Source organism: Saimiri boliviensis, chromosome 3, assembly GCF_048565385.1.
Source record: "Saimiri boliviensis isolate mSaiBol1 chromosome 3, mSaiBol1.pri, whole genome shotgun sequence".
Lineage (NCBI taxonomy): Eukaryota > Metazoa > Chordata > Mammalia > Primates > Cebidae > Saimiri > Saimiri boliviensis.
In genome coordinates this window covers 87,112,962-87,132,084 of record NC_133451.1, presented here as the reverse complement: position 1 = coordinate 87,132,084, position 19,123 = coordinate 87,112,962, and the positions used below count along the sequence as shown (strand labels likewise).

Genomic DNA, 19,123 nt, shown 5'->3' with positions numbered 1-19,123 from the left:
AAAAGGAAACAAAAATCCCTGACCCTAACTCCCTACTCCTCTTCCCTTTGTCCATAATACTTATCCTTTGAAACACTACATCTTTTATTTATTACTTTTCTACCTGACTAGAATATAAACTATATGATGGCAAGAAGGAAGTTGGGGAGAGTTTGTTCACCGTTATATTCCTAATAATAATACAGTGCCTAGGTTCAGAGTGCTTCCAATACACGTTAAAATGATTTGACTCATGGACTGAAGAATAAGTCATAAAGCAGTTACACATGATTAAAGGTACTAGTTAGGCCAGGTGCGGCAGCCGACGCCTGTAATCCCAGCACTGAGAGGCCGAGATGGGCGGATCACCTGATGTCAGGAGTTCGAGACCAACCTGGCCAACATGGCAAAACCCTATCTCTATAAAAAATAAAAATAAAAAAATAATAAAGGTACTAGTTAAATAATAAAAACTTCCATAATAAGGAAATTAAGTATCTGCTCTCAAAATCACTGTTATTCCCCCCCGCCCAAAAAAATCACTGTTATCCAGAAAACACACACATTACACCCCTCCATGTCTGTAAGTTAGAGAAAATAACCAAGATGTGGTCAAGAAAGGGGGCAGGGGCAAAAAAAAAAGGGGGGGGGGCAGGGAAGTCACCAAAATACCTCAAATTAGGTAGGTTTTTTTCTTGAAAATCTTACACACATGCAAATACAATGAATCTATTAATCAGCTTACACTATAATCACTGTATCTTTGTTGAACGTTTTCTCTTGAACTGTATTGGAGCAATTTGGGGAAACAACATCGTCACTATCAGAAGACAAATCAATATACTGTATTCCTCTTTGATTTCTGAAATATGAAATACTTGCTTTTCTTTCATTATCTGGAGTTTCTGGAACACTAGAATCTTCTGCAAAAGAATAAAAAGGAGAAAAATATTTTGAGCAACTGGAAAATCAATCTGTTGTTAATTACAATAATGTGCTAAAATCTCAAATTTCCTCCATTGTTTTCAACATAAACCCACAATTTCCCATCACTTTTTAAAGAGAAAACAGGGCTGGAGTTAAATTTTGTTTCATAGGTTGTTAACTAGCAAAGCTTTAGTGGATATTGCAAAATAAACACAGGTTTGTGTTTTACATTTGAATCCTTTTCTCTTGTGCTTTTATTTTGTAGCACTTAGGTCTTGCCTGAGACAGCATGAACACCATAGCCCAAAATTCCAATCCCATCTCTTTGTCTTATTAATTTCTTTAAGTCTTCATTTCCTCCTCTGTAAAATACAGATACTAATAATCACGAAGTTAATATGCATATAAAATCAGATAATATATCTAAAGCATTTAGTTAAGTAACTGACACATAGCCAGCATCTCATAAATATTAGCTCTTCTGTATATGTGGTATATGTGTACTCCTCCCCATTATTCATAAGTTCCAATCACCAATACCTCAAAACGTAATTGTATTTGGAGATGAGGCCTTTAAAAAGATAATCGGCCGGGCGCGGTGGCTCAAGCCTGTAATCCCAGCACTTTGGGAGGCCGAGGCGGGTGGATCACGAGGTCAAGAGATCGAGACCATCCCGGTCAACATGGTGAAACCCCGTCTCTACTAAAAATACAAAAATTAGCTGGGCATGGTGGCACGTGCCTGTAGTCCCAGCTACTAGGGAGGCTGAGGCAGGAGAATTGCCTGAACCCAGGAGGCGGAGGTTGCGGTGAGCTGAGATCGCGCCATTGCACTCCAGCCTGGGTAACGAGAGCGAAACTCCGTCTCAAAAAAAAAAAAAAATAAATAAATAAAAAGGTAATTAAGGCTTACATGAGATTATGTGGGTGGGTCCTATTCTTTGTGACTGTATTTGGAAATGGACCCTCAAAATGATTACATTAAAATGAGGCCTACAGGATGGGCTCTGAGTCCAATAAGACTGATGTCCTTATAAGAAAAGGAAAACACACCAGGGATGCAAAAGAAGGAAAGGCCATATGAAGAAAAGGCAGGAAGGAGATCACCTTACAAGCCAAGGAAAGAGCCCTAAGCAATGCAGTCCTAGAAACAACAGTAAAAAGCAAATCATACTTTTTTCCAAAAGAACAATTTTATAAACACCGCATGCAAGTTGAGCAAACAACTCTGTATTGGAATAACCACAGCTACATTAATTGCCATAAACATAAAGAAACCTACATATTATCGTCATATACAAAGTAATAAAATTACAATCCAAACGCCTATACAGTTAAGTATAAAGATACTTTAGACTCTGATTTTACAAAGTGTTCCTGATATGTCACAAACCTAAAAATACAAAAAAGTAAAAATTTAGAACATTACTGTGTCAAAAATGGGGCCTAAAGCTAATCATGTCAATCGAACACTTCAACAATAAAGTACTACTTTCTGACACCTTAGAAAGGCTATGAGAGGCCAGGGCATGGTGGCTCATGCCTGTAATCCCAGCCCTTTGGGAGGCTGAGGCGGGTTAATTATGTGAAGTCAGGAATTTAAGATCAGCCTGGTCAATGTGGTAAAGCCCCGTCTCCATCAAAAAACAAAACAAAACAAAACAAAAAAACAAAAAAAAATTAGCTGGGTGTAATGGCACACGACTGTTAGTTCCAGTTACTCGAGAGGATGAGGCAGGAGAATTGCTTGAACTTGGGACGCAGAGGCTGCAGTGAGGCAGGACTGCGCTATTGCACTCCAGCCTGGGTAACAAGAGCAAAACTCTGTCTCAGGGAAAAAAAAAAAAAAAAAAAAAAAAAAGGCTTTGAGAAAATGAATTGTCCAATTTTCTTTAAAAGCTCTATTTATTTGTATTTATTTTTCTGAGATGGAATCTTGCTGTTTCCCAGGCTGGAGTGCAGTGGCATGATCCTGGCTCACTGCAGCCTCTGCCTCCTAGGTTCAAGCAATTCTCCTGCCTCAGCCTCCAGAGTAGCTGAGATTATAGGTGCCTGCCACCATGCCCAGTTAATTTTTGTATTTTTAGTAAAGACGGGGTTTCATCATATTGGCCAGGGTAGTCTCAAACTCTTGACCTCATGATCTGCGTGACTTGGCCTCCGAAGTGCTGGTATTACAGGCATGAGCCACTGTGCCTGACCTCTTTATTAAAAATGAATACAGGCCGGGCGCGGTGGCTCAAGCCTGTAATCCCAGCACTTTGGGAGGCCGAGGCGGGTGGATCACAAGGTCAAGAGATCGAGACCATCCTGGTCAACATGGTGAAACCCCGTCTCTACTAAAAATACAAAAAATTAGCTGGGCATGGTGGCGCATGCCTGTAATCTCAGCTACTCAGGAGGCTGAGGCAGGAGAATTGCCTGAACCCAAGAGGCGGAGGTTGCGGTGAGCCGAGATCGCGCCATTGCACTCCAGCCTGGGTAACAAGAGCAAAAACTCCGTATCAAAAACAAAAACGAAAAAAAAAAAAAAAATGAATACAGCTGGGCCCAGTGGTCAAGATATCGAAATCATTCTGGTCAACATGGTGAAACCCCGTCTCTACTAAAAATACAAAAAATTATCTGGGCATGGTGGCACATGCCTGTAATCGCAGCTACTCAGGAGGCAGGAAAATTGCCTGAACCCAGGAGGTGGAGATTGCGGTGAGCCGAGATCGCGCCATTGCACTCCAGCCTGGGTAACAAGAGCAAAATTCCGTCTCAAAAAAAAAAAAAAAAAAAAATGAATACAGAAGTGGGTAAAGTTTAGAGGTAGAGCATTGGACTACAGATCAAAAATGAGGAATAATCTTTTCACCTGTAGGGATGTCTAAAAATTTTATTAGTGAGGATTAGGAGAACTATAACTTTCTGAATGTGACTTTTTAATTCACCTTTTCTTTGTTTTTCTCCCTTTTACACACTGTAGTACAAAATACATGGTGAAGACAAACCAATTTTTATTTTACTTACTTTTTTTGAGTCAGAGCCTTGCTCTGTTGCCCAGGGTGGAATGCAGTGGCACGATCTCAGCTCACTGCAACCTCCACCTCCTGGGTTCAATCGATTCTCCTGCTTCAGCCTCCCTAGTAGCTGGGATTACAGGCGCCCGCCACGACACCTGGCTAACTTTTTTATTTTTCTGTAGAGATGGGGTTTCACCATGTTGGCCAGGCTGGTGTCAAACTCCTGACATCAGGTGATCCACCCGCCTCGGCCTCCTGAAATGCTGGGATTATAGGCATGAGCCACCACATGCAGCCCCAATTTTTAAAATTAATCTTTAACATGCTTAGTTAACAGAACAACAACAACAACAACAAAAAAAAAAAACAGAAAAAAATAAAATTTTGCTTACTTCCCATCATGTACTCAATTACTTAGCACTTTTATCAGATATACTATACTCTCAAAATATATATCTTAAACATATAGACTGTACTGAACCAAGTGTCATCCTCACAGCCTGCTCGGCAAGTGATTAACAGAGGAAATAGCATAATGTAGGGGGTAGGTGGGTGAGGAAAAGCTAAGATACATTTCTCCAACTCAGAACCCCTTTGTACTCTTAAAAATTGAAGGTCCCAATGAGCCTTTCCTTATGTCAGTTTTATCTCTGATACTTACCATACTAAAAAATAAAACTAAAACTGAATGTTTAAATATTTATGTATTTAAAACCAAACTTTTCACATATTAACATAAATAATATATTGAAGGCGTGAAAGACATGTTATTCAAAAATATGCCAAGCCATTCATTATTCTGAACTGACAACACTGGAGAAATTGTAGTTTCAGAAATGGGTAGCTGACCCATCTTTTCTTGCATGCAGCAAGTCAGGAAGGCTCCTCTGGGACGGGTAGCCTCCCTATACCAGGGTGAGAAAACAACCCTTATCATCAGTGATTGAGAATTGCGGGTTGCATCCAACTTGATTAAATATACTTAACAAAGTAACACTTATCTTCCACCAGTTTGACACCCCTCATATGTCTCCTAGTGACTCCCCCAGAAGTTTGCTGCCCACTGCCAGATCCCCTTTGTCCTATCATTTCTTCTCAAATTTACTGTCGTCTTAAAAAGTATAAAATCTTCTTGCTTTCGTCAGTTCTTCTGATTTCTCTTGGGAAGATCTCCATGTATACATAAACCTAACAAAATGGTATGCTTTTCTTTTTTACCTTCCTGGTATTGTTCTGGTTTCTAGATTCAGCCAAAAGAGCTCACACAAGAGCTGAAGGGGACTTGGACGTGATCTCTGCCTCACCTACAGTATCTTCATGAAAACTCTATGTCCCTGCCACAAATAATTTATTTAGTGAGATGAGCCACACTGTTTCATATTTGTCAAAAATCTCTGGTTTAATAAAAGATGGCTGAATTCTCGTATCTGTTTCTACCTTTAATCTGTTGCAATACACTGTTTCCATTTGATTTTATAAAAAATTTATGCCTTACAAAGTTATGCAGTTGGAGAAAGGAGGAGTATTTTCATAGCCTTTTTAGATTATTGTGAATATTTTAATTTGATACTAAACCCAAACTTGACAAGTGGTAATTTCTTAAAGTTAGTTGCAATGTGGAATCTGGAACCATATGAAAAAACATTTTGCATTCTATTATATTAAAACCATTAACCCTGTATTGTTTCCTAACATTGTGCTTGGGTCATCTGGAAAATACTGGTTCACTGAGTAATACACATCTTCCAAATGTTGACACGTTTCATAATATTATATTTAGAAATTACTTTCTTAGTACCACCACTGAGCCTATCAGAAATGTCTTCAAATATTGGAAACTGTCAAACTCACAGTTATGGACACTAGTTTTCCAAAATTCAAACTTTCCTTTGAAAACTGGGGTTTTATCACGGCAATAAATACTGTGTTGTTTTCTTTTATATCACTTTGTTTATTCTGAGAAAACATCTGCCAAATTCCTAAGTTTGTATAACCACACTTTGTGAATCAGTCGTGTTCTGGGAAAGAAAAGTGACTGGTTAGCTCAAAGCAATTGCTCAAATGCTTTCCCCTAAGATCATTGTTGCATAGCATGCAATAACATGTACTTCACATTTGTTTCATAAAATATTAAAAAGACATATCCTAAGTTGAGATTTCATAAAATTAATAATTTTTACTGCTTCATCTAGACTCTTTAAGTGAAACTGGCATTTACACAATTTTAAGAACACGCTGACTGCTAGAACAGTGTGAAGCCTTGGCCTTGATCTGTGGTGCTACGGCACCAGCAGTTTTTATCCATGATTGCTTTTGCACCTTCAGTGCAAATATCAATATAGTGAAATAGGTAAGTAGTGTCTTAATATTATTATAACAATAGTTTTGACCTTGTGGACATCCTCAGATAGGTTCAGTGAACGCTCAGAAGTTCACAGACTACACTTAGAAAACTGATGGGATACAGTAAAAGCTTGTTTATAATACATCAACTTACTAGTACATCAATAATCAGAATTAGAGTGCTGAACACTTAGATTTGTTTATTTGGACTATTTTTAGAAGTAAGCAACAGCAAAATAGCTCAGAGCCAATGCCTAAAAAGATATTCCTGCTGCAATGATGCTTTTTAATTCAAAGCAAATAAGCACTTTTTAGTAGTGTCATAAAGGAAACAGGAAGCAAAAAAGAAAACTATAAAAACAGAGGAAAGAACAGAGAAAAGCAGAAACAGTTATAAAGAAAAGACATCTGCTACTATTCAATGCTGACACATGCAGAACACTGCGTTTAAGGCATTGTAGCAGGAGGTGGGATATTAAAGCAAAATAATGGCAAGCTACAGTTCAACTTGCCCTTCTGAAATAGGAGTGAGGTAGACATGTACATGAATAACTATGTTATAAGCATAATTTATGCAATGAGAGAATATACAAAATGCTAAATGAACAGGAGGGAAAACAGTCTGTTCTTTCATCTAAAAACAATAGGAAAGGCTAACTTAAAGATATTTTCTCATTACCAAGGATAATGGGAACCTCTATCACTAGCCTTTGCAAGAAGACTCCACGGCCCTAGGGAGTAATTCCACATGAAATTTCCCACTAGTGGTATGCATAAAAGAAGACAATCTTATATCCCAAGTTTATCCAGTACCCTTTACCCATCCTCATATCTAAGTCTACCATAAAACAAGCTTGCCACTGGTTTCGCCTTTCCAGTGGTCCAAGATCAAGGCTCTTTCAAACAAAAAAATCACTAGTGGGAGATTAAGGCTCATTCAAACAAAAAAATCACTACTGGGAGATTATGAATTCACACAGAAATAGTTTAAATCAATTTGATAATTCATAAACAAAGGTGATCTCCCAAAGTAGAATAAAAACACATAAGCCTTTACACCTGTCCCGAAGAATGATAAAATCCTGCCATTTCTGATATTCAAATCATGTATTGCTCTACGCTGTTCAATCCTTTAACATAGCAACTGATTTTCAAGGCAGTTCCTTCAAATGCCAACTAAAACACATCACATATTTGCCCTCTTAAAAATTTTATTACCAAAACATGGCCAGGCACAGTGGCTCACATCGGTAATCCCAGCACTTTGGGAGGCCAATGCAGGCAAATCACTTGAGGTCAGGAGTTCAAGACCAGGCTGGCCAACATGGTAAAACCCTGTCTCTACTGAAAATACAAAAATTAGCCAGGCAGAGTGGCGCGCATCTGTAATCCCAGCTACATGGGAGGCTGAGGCACGAGAATTGCTTGAACCCAGGAGACAGAGGTTGCAGTGAGCTGTGATCCCACCACCACACTCCAGCCTGGATGACAGAGCAAGACCTGGTCTCAAAAAAAAGCTATTACCAGGACAACAGACTGTAAATTCTGTAGTCTTAATTTGTATGTCATAGACAGGAAGATACCTTTAGTATCTTAACAAAAGACAAATCAAACTCTCTAAAGAATGCTCTAGAAAAGACAAGTAATACGCTAAATACAAGATTAAAGAGTAGTTTCTAATACATCTTCCTAAGATGAAACAAGGGAAAAAACCCATTTCAAGTTTAAGCCAAAAGAAAGCGTAAAACATAAAGAAGGCTGGGCGTGGTGGCTAATGCCTGTATTTCCAACACTTTGGGAGGCCAAGGCAGGTGGATCACTTGAGGTTGGGAGTTTCAGACCAGCCTGGGCCACATGGTAAAACCCTGTCTCTGCCAAAAATATAAAAACTAGCTGGGCGTGGTGGTGTACTTCTGTGGTCTCAGCTACTCAGGAGGTTGAGGCAGGAGGATTACTTGAGCCCAGGAGGTGAGGGTCTCAATAAGCGAGATGGCGCTACTGCATTTCAGCCTGAGTGAAAAAGTGAGACTGTCTCAAAAAAAAAAAATTTTTTTTTAATTAAAATGTAAAGGAAAAGAAAGCCATGCAATTAATATTGAACAAGGCAAAAGTATTAAACCTTCAAGAGGGACTTTTAAATAACGGTCTTTATACCTACAATAAATACATAACTGACACATCTCAACTCTATACTAATAATGAAATGCATAAATATTGCAGGATATATAAGGCAAAAAGTCAACAGAGACAAATATGAGGCATTAACTCTTCTCTATGCTCTTAACAAAGCAAGAGCACAAAAATAAACAAGATCTAGAACAGTGTTTTTCAAACGTTTTTGACTGAAACCCATTTTAAGAGACATATTTCAGTTTATTATTCTAAGCACACAGATTGTTAGATTCACAGGTATAACTGAAAGAAAATGGGAGAAGCTCTTACTATAACTGATACACTTTGATAATTTTCTATTTGTTCTACTCCATTAAAAACTGTAGTCATGCATATTTAGTCAGGATCCAAGAAATTGATTTTATGACACAATAAATGTTTATGATCCACAGTTTGAAAACAAAGATATAATAAAATTCACCTATTAATCTGACATATAATTAAATCTATTCTTAGATTATGTCTTCTTTCCAAGCACCCATGGAATTTTTATAGGAATTAATTAAATATTGGGCCACAAAGAAAATCTGAGTTAATTTCCCCAAAAAAGAAATACTACAGGCCACATTCTCTGGTCATAAAACAGTGAAATTAGAAGTAAATGTTATTTTAGACTATAATCATGACATTTTAATGTAAGAAAAAGTATTTTTCAATAAATGGAAAACTGACTAATAACTGGGAATAATGAACAAAGGAGAAAACGTTATCACCCTTTCTTTAGTCCCTATAATGAAATTAAATTCAGATAGGATTTAAAGTTAAAAATCAACACAAAACCCACACTGAGATACAAATGCATGCCCATTATGTTGGCTATTATCCAAAACACAGAAAATAACAAGGGTTGGAGAGGATGTGGATAAACTGGAACCCTCTACACTGCTGGCAGAAATGTAAAATGGTGGAGCAACTATGGAAAACGGTATGGCGGTTCCACAAAAAATTAGATATAGAATTACCATATGACCCAGCAATACCATTTCTGAGCATACAACCAAAAGAATTGAAAGCAGGGTTTCAAAGAGATAGTTAAACATTTATGTTCACTGCAATACAATTCACAATATCCAAGATGTGGAAGCAATTCAAGTGTCCATTAATGGATGAATGGATAAAAAAAATGTGTATATACACACAATGAAATATTATTCAGTCTTATAAAGGAAGGAAATTCTGATATATGCTACAACATTAATGGATTCTGAGGATGTTATACTAGAATAGTCAAATCCATAAACAAACAACGTAAAGGGTGGCTGCCAGGGGCTGGGGGAATCAGAAACGGGAAGTAGTTGTTCAATAGGTACATGGTCTGTTTTGCAAGATGAAAAGAGTTCTGGAGAATTGTTGCATGACAATGTAAATGCATTGAATTGAATGTAGCGAACTGTACACTTAAAAATGGATGAGACAGTAAATCTTCTGTGCATTTTACCAACATTTTAAAAATTAACAGATATACTAGAGGAAAATATGAATGAGTATATAATGGGGAATGCAGAATACTTATAGAGAAAGGACGAACAATCTGACCACATAAAAATGTAAATTTTTTTTTTTTTTTTTTTAAAGACGGGATTTCACCATGTTGATCAGGTTGGTCTTGAACTCCCGACCTCAGGTGATCTGCCCGCCTTGGCCTCCAAAGTGCTTGGATTACAGGTATGAGCCACCACGCCCAGCCATAAAAATGTAAAATTCTCTACGGCAAACAACAAAGGGGGTGCTATGGTCTGTGCCCCACTCCCCAAAATGGTATATTGAAATCTTAACCACTATAGCAGGCATCACCAAACTATGGCCCGCAGGCCGCATGCGACCCCCTGAGGCCATTTATCTGCCCCCCTGCCGCACTTCAGGAAGGGGAACCTCTTTCATTGGTAGTCAGTAAGAGGAGCATAGTATGTGGCGGCCCTCCAAAGGTCTGAGGGACAGTGAACTGGCCCCCTGTGTAAAAAGTTTGGGGACGCCTGCGCTATAGTAATAGTATTAGGAGGCGACATTTGCTGGAGGTACGAGGGGGTATTAGGTGATGGGAGCAGAGCACTTATGAATGGGATTAGTGCCCTTATAAGAGGCCCAAGAGACCCCTCACTCATTCAGTTACATGGGATTACAGTAAAAAAATCATGGTCTAAGAGGGCTCTCAGATAACTGATCTTCCAGCACCTTGATTTTGGAATTCCCAGCCTCCAGAACTGTCAGAATAAATTTCTATTGCTTATAAGCTACCCAGTCTATGGTAGTTATAGCAGCCCTAAAAGACTAAGATACATGGAATTAAAAAGTACTTACAAATCATTTATCAGAAAGACACATTTATCAGAAGAACAGAAAAGCATAAAGGAACACAGAAAAAACCAAATGGCTAGTAAATTTATGAAAACATACTTAACCTCAAAAATAAAGAAAAAGCAACAATAACATACTTTTGTCTACTAGCCTATTAAAGATAATAAAGGTTTGCAATATTTTAGACAGGTATGAAAAAGTAGACATCAGAAAACCAAGATGTAGTCTGATACAAACTAGTGAAATTTTTGTGTAGGGTGAAGTGACAATGACTAAAATAATACTTAATTCCCCTATCTGCCCCCTTCTTTTGGAACAGAATCTCACTGTGTTACCCAGGCTGGAATGCAGTGGAGTGATCATAGCTCACTGTAACCTCGAACTCCTAGGCTCAAGCAATTCTCCTGCCTCAGTCTCCCAAGTGGCTAAGACTACAAGTATACACCAGCACACCTGGTTAGCTTTTTAATTTTTTTATAGAGACAGGGTCTTGCTATGTTGCCCAGGCTGGTCTCGAACTCCTAGTCTCAAGCAATCCTCCCGCCTTGACCTTCTACAGTGCTGGTACTCTACAGGCGTGAGCCACTGCGCCTGGCCAAATAAATGTACATTTAAAATGCACTTAAGATTTCTACTTATGTTTGAGTACTTACTGTACTTTCTGTTACAACGATTGAGCACTAACTCTAACCAAGTACTGCTTGTCAATTAATATTAAGAGACATTAAGAAATCAGAATGACTATCTACAGGTATAACAATGATTCACATTTTGGCCATACATACCTACAACAAGACTGAGTATTGCCCAATGGTCACAGAATTATGAAGCTAAAAGGATACATTCAAGTTCATCATTCAAAGGATAATAACCATTTTAAAGTTGGCAAGGAATGCAGAAAACTAAGCAAAGCCAGGAAAAGAGAGTAAGATCCAAACAGTTGACTTTTTACTCAAGATTATACAATCTGTCTCTGGCAGAGCAATACTCTCAGGAAATCTTTTTAATGACTGGTACAGTTTCAAAAATGTTTCTCACTTATTAACAAGTGCTCCTTTCAATATGACAACCACCTCGAAGTGGTCTAGAGGACTGAATCTATTTCGGAAAAAAAAAAAAAATTCATCAAGCACATACTAAAACTTTCCTCCATTCCTCCAGTGTCAAAATAATCTATGAATCAATCCATCTATTTTTATCTCCTTCAATTATCCACCCCCCCCCAGGTAAAATATCTTTATTGTTTTGCACAGTTAAACAGTCCAGCAATGCTTCAGTTCCCATCATTTGATGACTCTCTTCAGATTATCTCCCTCCCTCAGCGCTTCTCTCTCCACTAGCTTCTTGCCCTTGGTTAACAAACAAGCTCAATTTTCAACAATCGGAAACATCTTTTTTTGATGTTGCTTCTCAATCAAGTTACCTATTTTTCTCTCTCCTTTTCTGAAAGAATCATCTTCATCTCGTCACCATTCTACTGAACTGTTAGAGGTTAGTAGTAACTTTTAATTTCCAAGGAAACTGGTCACTAATCGGTCCCCACTGAACTTAACTTCTCTACAGGATTTGTTACTAGACTAAATACCAAACTAAAATTACTTTTTTCTTTGGCTTCCAGGACACTATCGTTTTCTATGACTCTTCTAGTCATCTTTCAAATTTTTCATTGGTTTTCCTGCCTTTGCCCATTGTCAGATGATGTTATTGTATATCCTGCTTAGGACATTTTCTGTTAACTACCACAATTATGACTCCCAAGTTGACTTCTAAGATTCAGAACACTCTCTGAGCTCTACACTCTAATATTCAACCATCTACTACCTTGATACTAAAATAAGATGGGTAATGCAAATGCATCACGCTTTAGTACCTTTCTCCTACACTCACCTTCTAATTCAGGCCATGGTGGCAGTGCTCCAGCTGTACAAACAATGCACATTTGAGTTACCTGCAAATCTTCCACATTCAACTGATCACCTAATATCATCAAATGCATCATTTATAACTCCCCTCAGTTGTCTCCTGTCATCTCCTAGCCATTTCCCCACATTGAGACTTCAATTAATACAACAGCTTCACTAATGGCCTTTCCAAAATAAAATGCTCTATGATTTGCGTCAAATAAAATCAAATAAATTCCCTGACATAGGATATAAAGGCCCCTCACAACCCAAGAGTTTACACTTCTATCTTTTCAGCTTCATCTATATTGTCTAAAACCTCCTCTTCTAGAAACCCTCCGCACCCTCCATACAAGGGGACTGCTTGAGGACAGGAGCTCAAGACCAGTCTGGCTAACATGGTGAAACCCCATCTCTACTGAAAATGCAAAAATTAGCCGGGTGTGGTGGCGAGTGGCTGTAGTCCCAACTATTTGGGAGGCTGAGGCAGAACAAGCCCTTGAACCCAGGAGGCAGAGGTTACTGTGAGCTGAGATTGTGCCACTGCACTGCAGCTTGGCAACAGGGCAAGACTCCATCTCAAAAAAAGAAAAAAAAATGTATAGGCCTGGGCGTGGTGGCTCACGCCTGTAATCCCAGCATTTTGGGAGGCCAAGGCAAGTGATCACTAGAGGTCAGGAGTTTGACACTAGCCTTGCCAACATAGTGACACCTCATCTCTACAAAAAATACAAAAATTAACCAGGTATGGTGGCATATTCCTGTAGTCCCAGCTCCTCGGGAGGCTGAGGTATGAGAATCACTTAAACCCGGTAGGCAGAGGTTGCAGTGAGCCGAGATTATTCCAATGCACTATAGCCTGGGCAACACAGTGTGGCTGTCTAAAAACAAATAATAAATTTTTAAAAATATGTATAAGGTACAAATAATGCCTACTCATTATGCAATAATCCTTACTTCAATACACTTACTGAGGGCTACTACAAGCCAGTTATTGTCCTGAACAATGGCGATAAATAGATGAACATGACTGATAAGGTCTCTGTTCTCATGAATCATGTTCTAACAAGGGAGACACAACTATATAATGTAATATTAACTAGTGATAAATACCATGAAGAAAAATTAGAGTAAAGCTGCGTTAAGGTGGGGCTGGGTTGGGTGACTATTTCACAGGCGATCAGGGAAGGTCTTCTAAAAAATGGTGACATTTTACTTCGATCTAATGAAACAAAGCATCTGAGTCATATGCAAATATTAACAGGAAGAGTTTTCCAGGCAAAAGAGCAAACTGGAAGAAGCAAAGACGGGACCTTGCTTGACAGATTCAAGAAACAATGTGGCTGTGGCACAGTAACTGACAAAGCGTAGTAGGAAATGAAGTCAACTCACTAGATAAAATAAGAAAAAAAAGCGTCGTTTTAAAATGAGTTATTACAGGTAATTTTGACTACATATAATTTCCATTCTATAAGCTGACTTAGACCTGACACTTTACTGTAAATAAACTCACATAGCATTATCCCACAATGGCAGTATGAAATGTTACCACATGATAAAGGAAGGTCAATAGTCACATCCCACTCATAATTCACCAATCTTTATCTCCAGTCCTGACCTTATAACTTCAGTATCTTGTCCCACAGGTCCAACACTCAATTCTGAGTCCCACTTTGCACTTCCCCCTAGATCCCATGCTAAATTAATATTTGGGTGCAGAACCTTTAATTCTTATTTGAATTCTTAAAGATATTTACATTTTTTTTTTTTGAGACAGAATCTCACTCTATCCCTCAGGCACGATCTCCATTCACTGCAACCTTTGCCTCCCAGATTCAAGCAATTCTTGTGCTTCAGCCTCTTGAGCAGCTGGGATTACAGTTGTGCTCCACCATAAGGGCTAATTTTTGTATTTTTAGTAGAGACAGGGTTTCGCCACATTGGCCAGGCTGGTCTTGAACTCCTGACCTCAGGTGATCTGCCCACCTCTGCATCCCAAAGTGCTGGGATTACAGGCATGACCCAGCCCTAAAATAAAAATCTTAACATTCATCTTATCTCATTCCTATCAGGGATCTAAACCCTGCCCTTCATTACTCTGAAACCTCTCATATCTCTTTCTTCTCCATTTCTACAGCTATCCACTCCTAGATTATAGGAGTTGCCTAAATGATTTCTTTCCCTTCAATCCCTACCCTCAATCAAGATATATGAGTCACCAATGCTAAGCTGACTTCAAAAACTTACTTTCGTCATTTTCCTACTCAATCCGTAAGGTCTTCAATGAATACCTAGTACCTAAAATATAAAATCTAAACTTCTCAGCCTTAGTTTTTGAAACTCTCCAAAATTCACGGTATCATTTACAACAATCTTTTATTAAAGCAAAGTGCACCACTCCTACAAGGATTAATTCTTACCATTCCTAGAACAAACTTAATTTTCCAGTTTCCCAAAGCCATCAAGCCTGACCATGTAATTCCTAAAGCAATCTCAGTTTCTAAGCAGAATTTATTTATGGAAAAAAGTCCCAATAAAGAGAAAATGAATGGATACTGTTAGAAAGAAATAAAAACAGAAACATATCTTCTGATCAATAAAGGAAATTAAAGATTTCACATGACCAATACTGATAAATAACTAAAACATTCCACTGAAATCCAGGTTACAAACTGCTTTTACTTTCAGAGATGAAAAAAATGTGAATCACAGATTTTAAGTGATGTGTCCAATGTCCACCACATTTAACAAAAATGAAGAGGCAGAAGCATCTATGAATTTGAAATCCCGCGTCTACACCTTGACCTTCCTGCCCTGTCTAACCACAGAGGAAACAGATGAATATATTGATTGGAAAAGCATTTACCTGGATGTCAAGTATCTATTCAAAGAGTGAACACAAGGATTTACTCCTGGTGCTTAAAATCTTTCAGTTGTTCCCTATAGCATTCAAATTCAAAACTATTTAGACAAAGGCTTTGTATATCTGACTCCTAATCCAATCTACCAAATCATTCCGCCAAGTTCCAGTTACACAAAGTATTTAAAAATGTTACTCTAATGATAACTTCTAGAAGATCTGTCACCACTGCTACATTTAAGTAGAAGAGTGGCAAACAAAAAGATACTAAGGATAAACGTGTGTTACTGATCTTTCAGGCTACATTAAGTTAAAAGCTACTTATGAAACAGTTTGTACAGAAAAGACATTACTGAAAAAATATTAAAATATAACTTCCAACATTCCTTTCATCTTTCATAAGAAACTATGTAACTATTGAGTTTATGCTCAGAAATCATACTGCCGGCTGGGTGTGGTGGCTCACGCCTGTAATCCAAGCACTTTGGAGGCCAAGGCAGGCGAATCACCTGAGGTTGGGAGTTCAAGACCAGCCTGACCAACATGGTGAAACCCCGTCCTAAAAAAAAAAAAAAAAAAAAGTAAAAAAAAAAAAAAAAAAAAAAAAAAGAAATCATACTGCCAGGACTTGAGTTCCTAATAACCTCTCTGAATCTCATTTTACATTAACCTCTATGTCAGTTATACCTATCGTGTAGAATTATTGTGCAAATTAAATGACGGAATGTGAAGCACTTATCAATACGCCTATAAAACAGCAAGAGCTCAAATATATTCCTCTAATAGTTAACTGTTCAATGAACACAGATTCAAGTGGAAATCTCAATTTTTTGGCTTATCCTCAAATCCTTTTGTCTCTGACAACCTGCTGATGAGGTTAAAAACGTTCATTCATCATGAAGAACACCAATGATTCCTTTGCATTCTGAGGACATCCAGGAAGTCAAGTGGATGCAATAACTTGATGTGATCTGATCTTCCCTTGTGTAGAGGTTATCTTTAGGCGCCTTGTTCAATGTCTAGCACATAGATGATCAATATTTTGAGGGAAAACTGGAATGAATGAATATGTCTGGCCAAATAGCCTCGAAGTCTATCACAGGACTGAATCACCTACACTGCTCTTCCAGTAATAACCATTCTGACCTATGGATGACCTAAGTTCTGATTTCAACTTCCACCATTGGGCCATGTTCCAAGAACTCAAACAAAAGTGAAGCAACAATGGATGGATGCTCAGTTGAGGGTACGTGGTGCTTATGGCAGTCCCAAAGCTGTATTTAAAAGGGCACACTGCAGGACAATGCATCAATATACATGACATCAAGAATAAAAATGAGAATCCCTTCTTCCATCTTTTAAAAACTGTCCTTGATGTTACATCAATTTCAACATTGTAACTCACCTGTTTTTTCAGTTATATCTGAATCAGGAGTGTTTGCCCTGCTAACTTCCCCTTCAGCATTCTCCTCTTCAGCACTAAGAGAAATTGGTGATGAAGGGCCAGGCTGGGAGGGCTGAGGGGTTGCTTCGGGCGCTTCCTCAATCTTACTCCTTTTCTCAAAGCGAAAACGGTCCAGGTTGAAAAGATTCATATTGGTAGAAACCACCACCTTGCAGGAATGGGGGCTTTAAATGAACTATCTGCAGGGGAAAAACAAACAGAAGAAGAGAGGCCATGAAAACAACATAAAATACAATGCCACAGCAGTTTATTCCCAAGGCAATAAAGGGCCCGCAAACATGCCAGTGGCTCAGGACTATTATGGCTACGCTTCATTGTTAGGCCACCAAGATCAGAAGGTGGGTCGGGTATCTTTCTAAAATTTCCATTGCTTTTCACTCCCATTCGTCCGCCTCCCCCACCCGCCCCTCCTTACTGAAACCACGAGCGGACCCTCGTGCACCCTCCTCTTACCCCAGCACGCGCAGGCACGTTCCCCAGTATAACCCCCTAGCGGGCCTCGCGCCCGCACACAGAGAGAGGCTCCCTGTGCTACTGTGCCCCCTGCCTCGAGAAAGGACCTGCCAGAGCCCGCGCCTCGACACTGCGGGGACACAAAGGGGCCAAAGAAGGGGAGCGGCGGAGGCCGTGCTGGCGGGCACCCGCCCGGAAGTTGACGCGGCGCGGTCCCAGCTGAGAGGAAGCTGATAGGATTAAGAGCACACAGGAAGGTTCAGAGGTGGAGCGTAGACGGAGGCATCTTTTTAACGTGCCATCGCTCGCTTGTTCTTTCCTCTCTCGGTACTTACGATCTTGTAGCCTCAGTTCTAGGCAACAAAGGTTGAAAATAAAAAAAGAATTCCTGGCGTGGGGCGACGGTAGCCGTGCCGGGACCTTCCAAAACAGCACGAAGAAACCTTACGAGCGCGTAGTGATGACGCAACACGCAGCCTGGGCTTTTTCGTCCCAAACAACGCGCGAGCCGACGATGTCCAGGCGCGCGCTGTTGTCATGGTGATTCGTACCCGTCTCCGCCGGCTTGTGAGGGCCAGATTGCTCTGTACCTTTGTCCCGTTTCTGTAAGTTAGCTGCAGAGTTATTAAATAGAACAATAGTAAATAGCATGATGACAAACAATAACAATATATGATTCAGTTAGTATACGTTGTATTATAATCTTTAATGTTTCATCTATAATGTAGATAGCATAATAGTGATAATAGTGTGCCAAGCATTTTAAGTGTATAATCTCAATCCTTACAAGAAGCCTGTTTACAAAGCAAAGCAAGTGAGACCTGCAATTGCATAGGTAATTAGTGAGGGATAAGAACCCCAGGATGTTGAGCTTCAGAGCATTTGAAGTAATTCCTCACTTTCGGCGAGATTGTTCTTAGAATGGAATTTTGATTAATTTATTTTTTTAAAAAATTTAATTTTTAATGTTTGCGAGTACATATTTATGGGGTACATCAGATATTTTGATACAGGCAAGCAATGCGTAATAATCCTGTCAGGGTAAGTGGGGTATTCATCACAAGCATTTATCCTTTGTGTTTCAAACAATCCAGTTATATTATTTTAGTCATTTAAAAATGTACAATAAACTGTGGACTGTAGTCATGCTGTTGTGCTATCAAATACTAGATCTTATTCATTCTAACTGTATTTTAAACCATTAACCATGCTCACCAACCCCTCCCCCTCCGCCCCACACTACCCTTCCCAGCCTCTGGTAGCCATTGTTCTACTCTCTGTTTCTCATGAGTTCAATTGTTTTAATTTTTTGGCTCCCACAAATATAATAAATGAGAACATGTGAAGTTTGTTTTTCAGTGCCTGCCTTATTTCCTTTAATATAATGACCTCCATTTCCATCCATGTTGCAAAGGACAGGATCTCATCCCAGCCCCAACCCCAGCCCCCACCCCCCACCCCCCACCCCCCACCCCACACCTCACACCTCCACCCTCGTCCCGCCACCCCCACCCCTGCCCCTGCCCCTACCCCTGCCCCTGCCCCCAGGTGGAGTTTTGCCCAGTTCAAGCTGGAGTGCAGTGGCGTAATCTCAGCTCACTGCAACCTCTACCTTCCAGGTTCAAGCAATTCTGCCTCAGCTCCCCAAGTAGCTAGAATTACAGTCACACGCCACCATGCCTGGCTAATTCTTGTATTTTTAGTAAAGACGGGGTTTCAT

The 19,123-nt window shown here is 39.3% G+C and overlaps 1 protein-coding gene and 1 pseudogene across 2 annotated transcripts in view; one reads left to right on the top strand and one right to left on the bottom strand.

Moving 5' to 3' along the window:
* The window catches only part of SMARCAD1 (SNF2 related chromatin remodeling ATPase with DExD box 1), an 84,629-nt gene extending 66,762 nt beyond the window's left edge, over window positions 1–17,867 (bottom strand). The window contains exons 1-3 of one of the 2 annotated variants that reach the window (XM_010340147.3): window positions 17,739–17,867; window positions 16,891–17,129; window positions 725–902 (exon numbers count right to left, since the gene is read on the bottom strand). In XM_010340147.3, coding sequence (XP_010338449.1) covers window positions 725–902; window positions 16,891–17,080 — 368 coding nt within the window. In that variant the 5' untranslated portion in view covers window positions 17,081–17,129; window positions 17,739–17,867. Of the gene's footprint in view, window positions 1–724; window positions 903–16,890; window positions 17,130–17,403; window positions 17,671–17,738 lie in introns of those variants that run through there. The other variant, XM_003929544.2, reaches the window with a different exon arrangement.
* Window positions 17,868–17,910: 43 nt separating this feature from the next.
* Window positions 17,911–19,123, top strand: part of LOC101047435 (large ribosomal subunit protein uL10-like) — a 207,105-nt pseudogene continuing 205,892 nt past the window's right edge.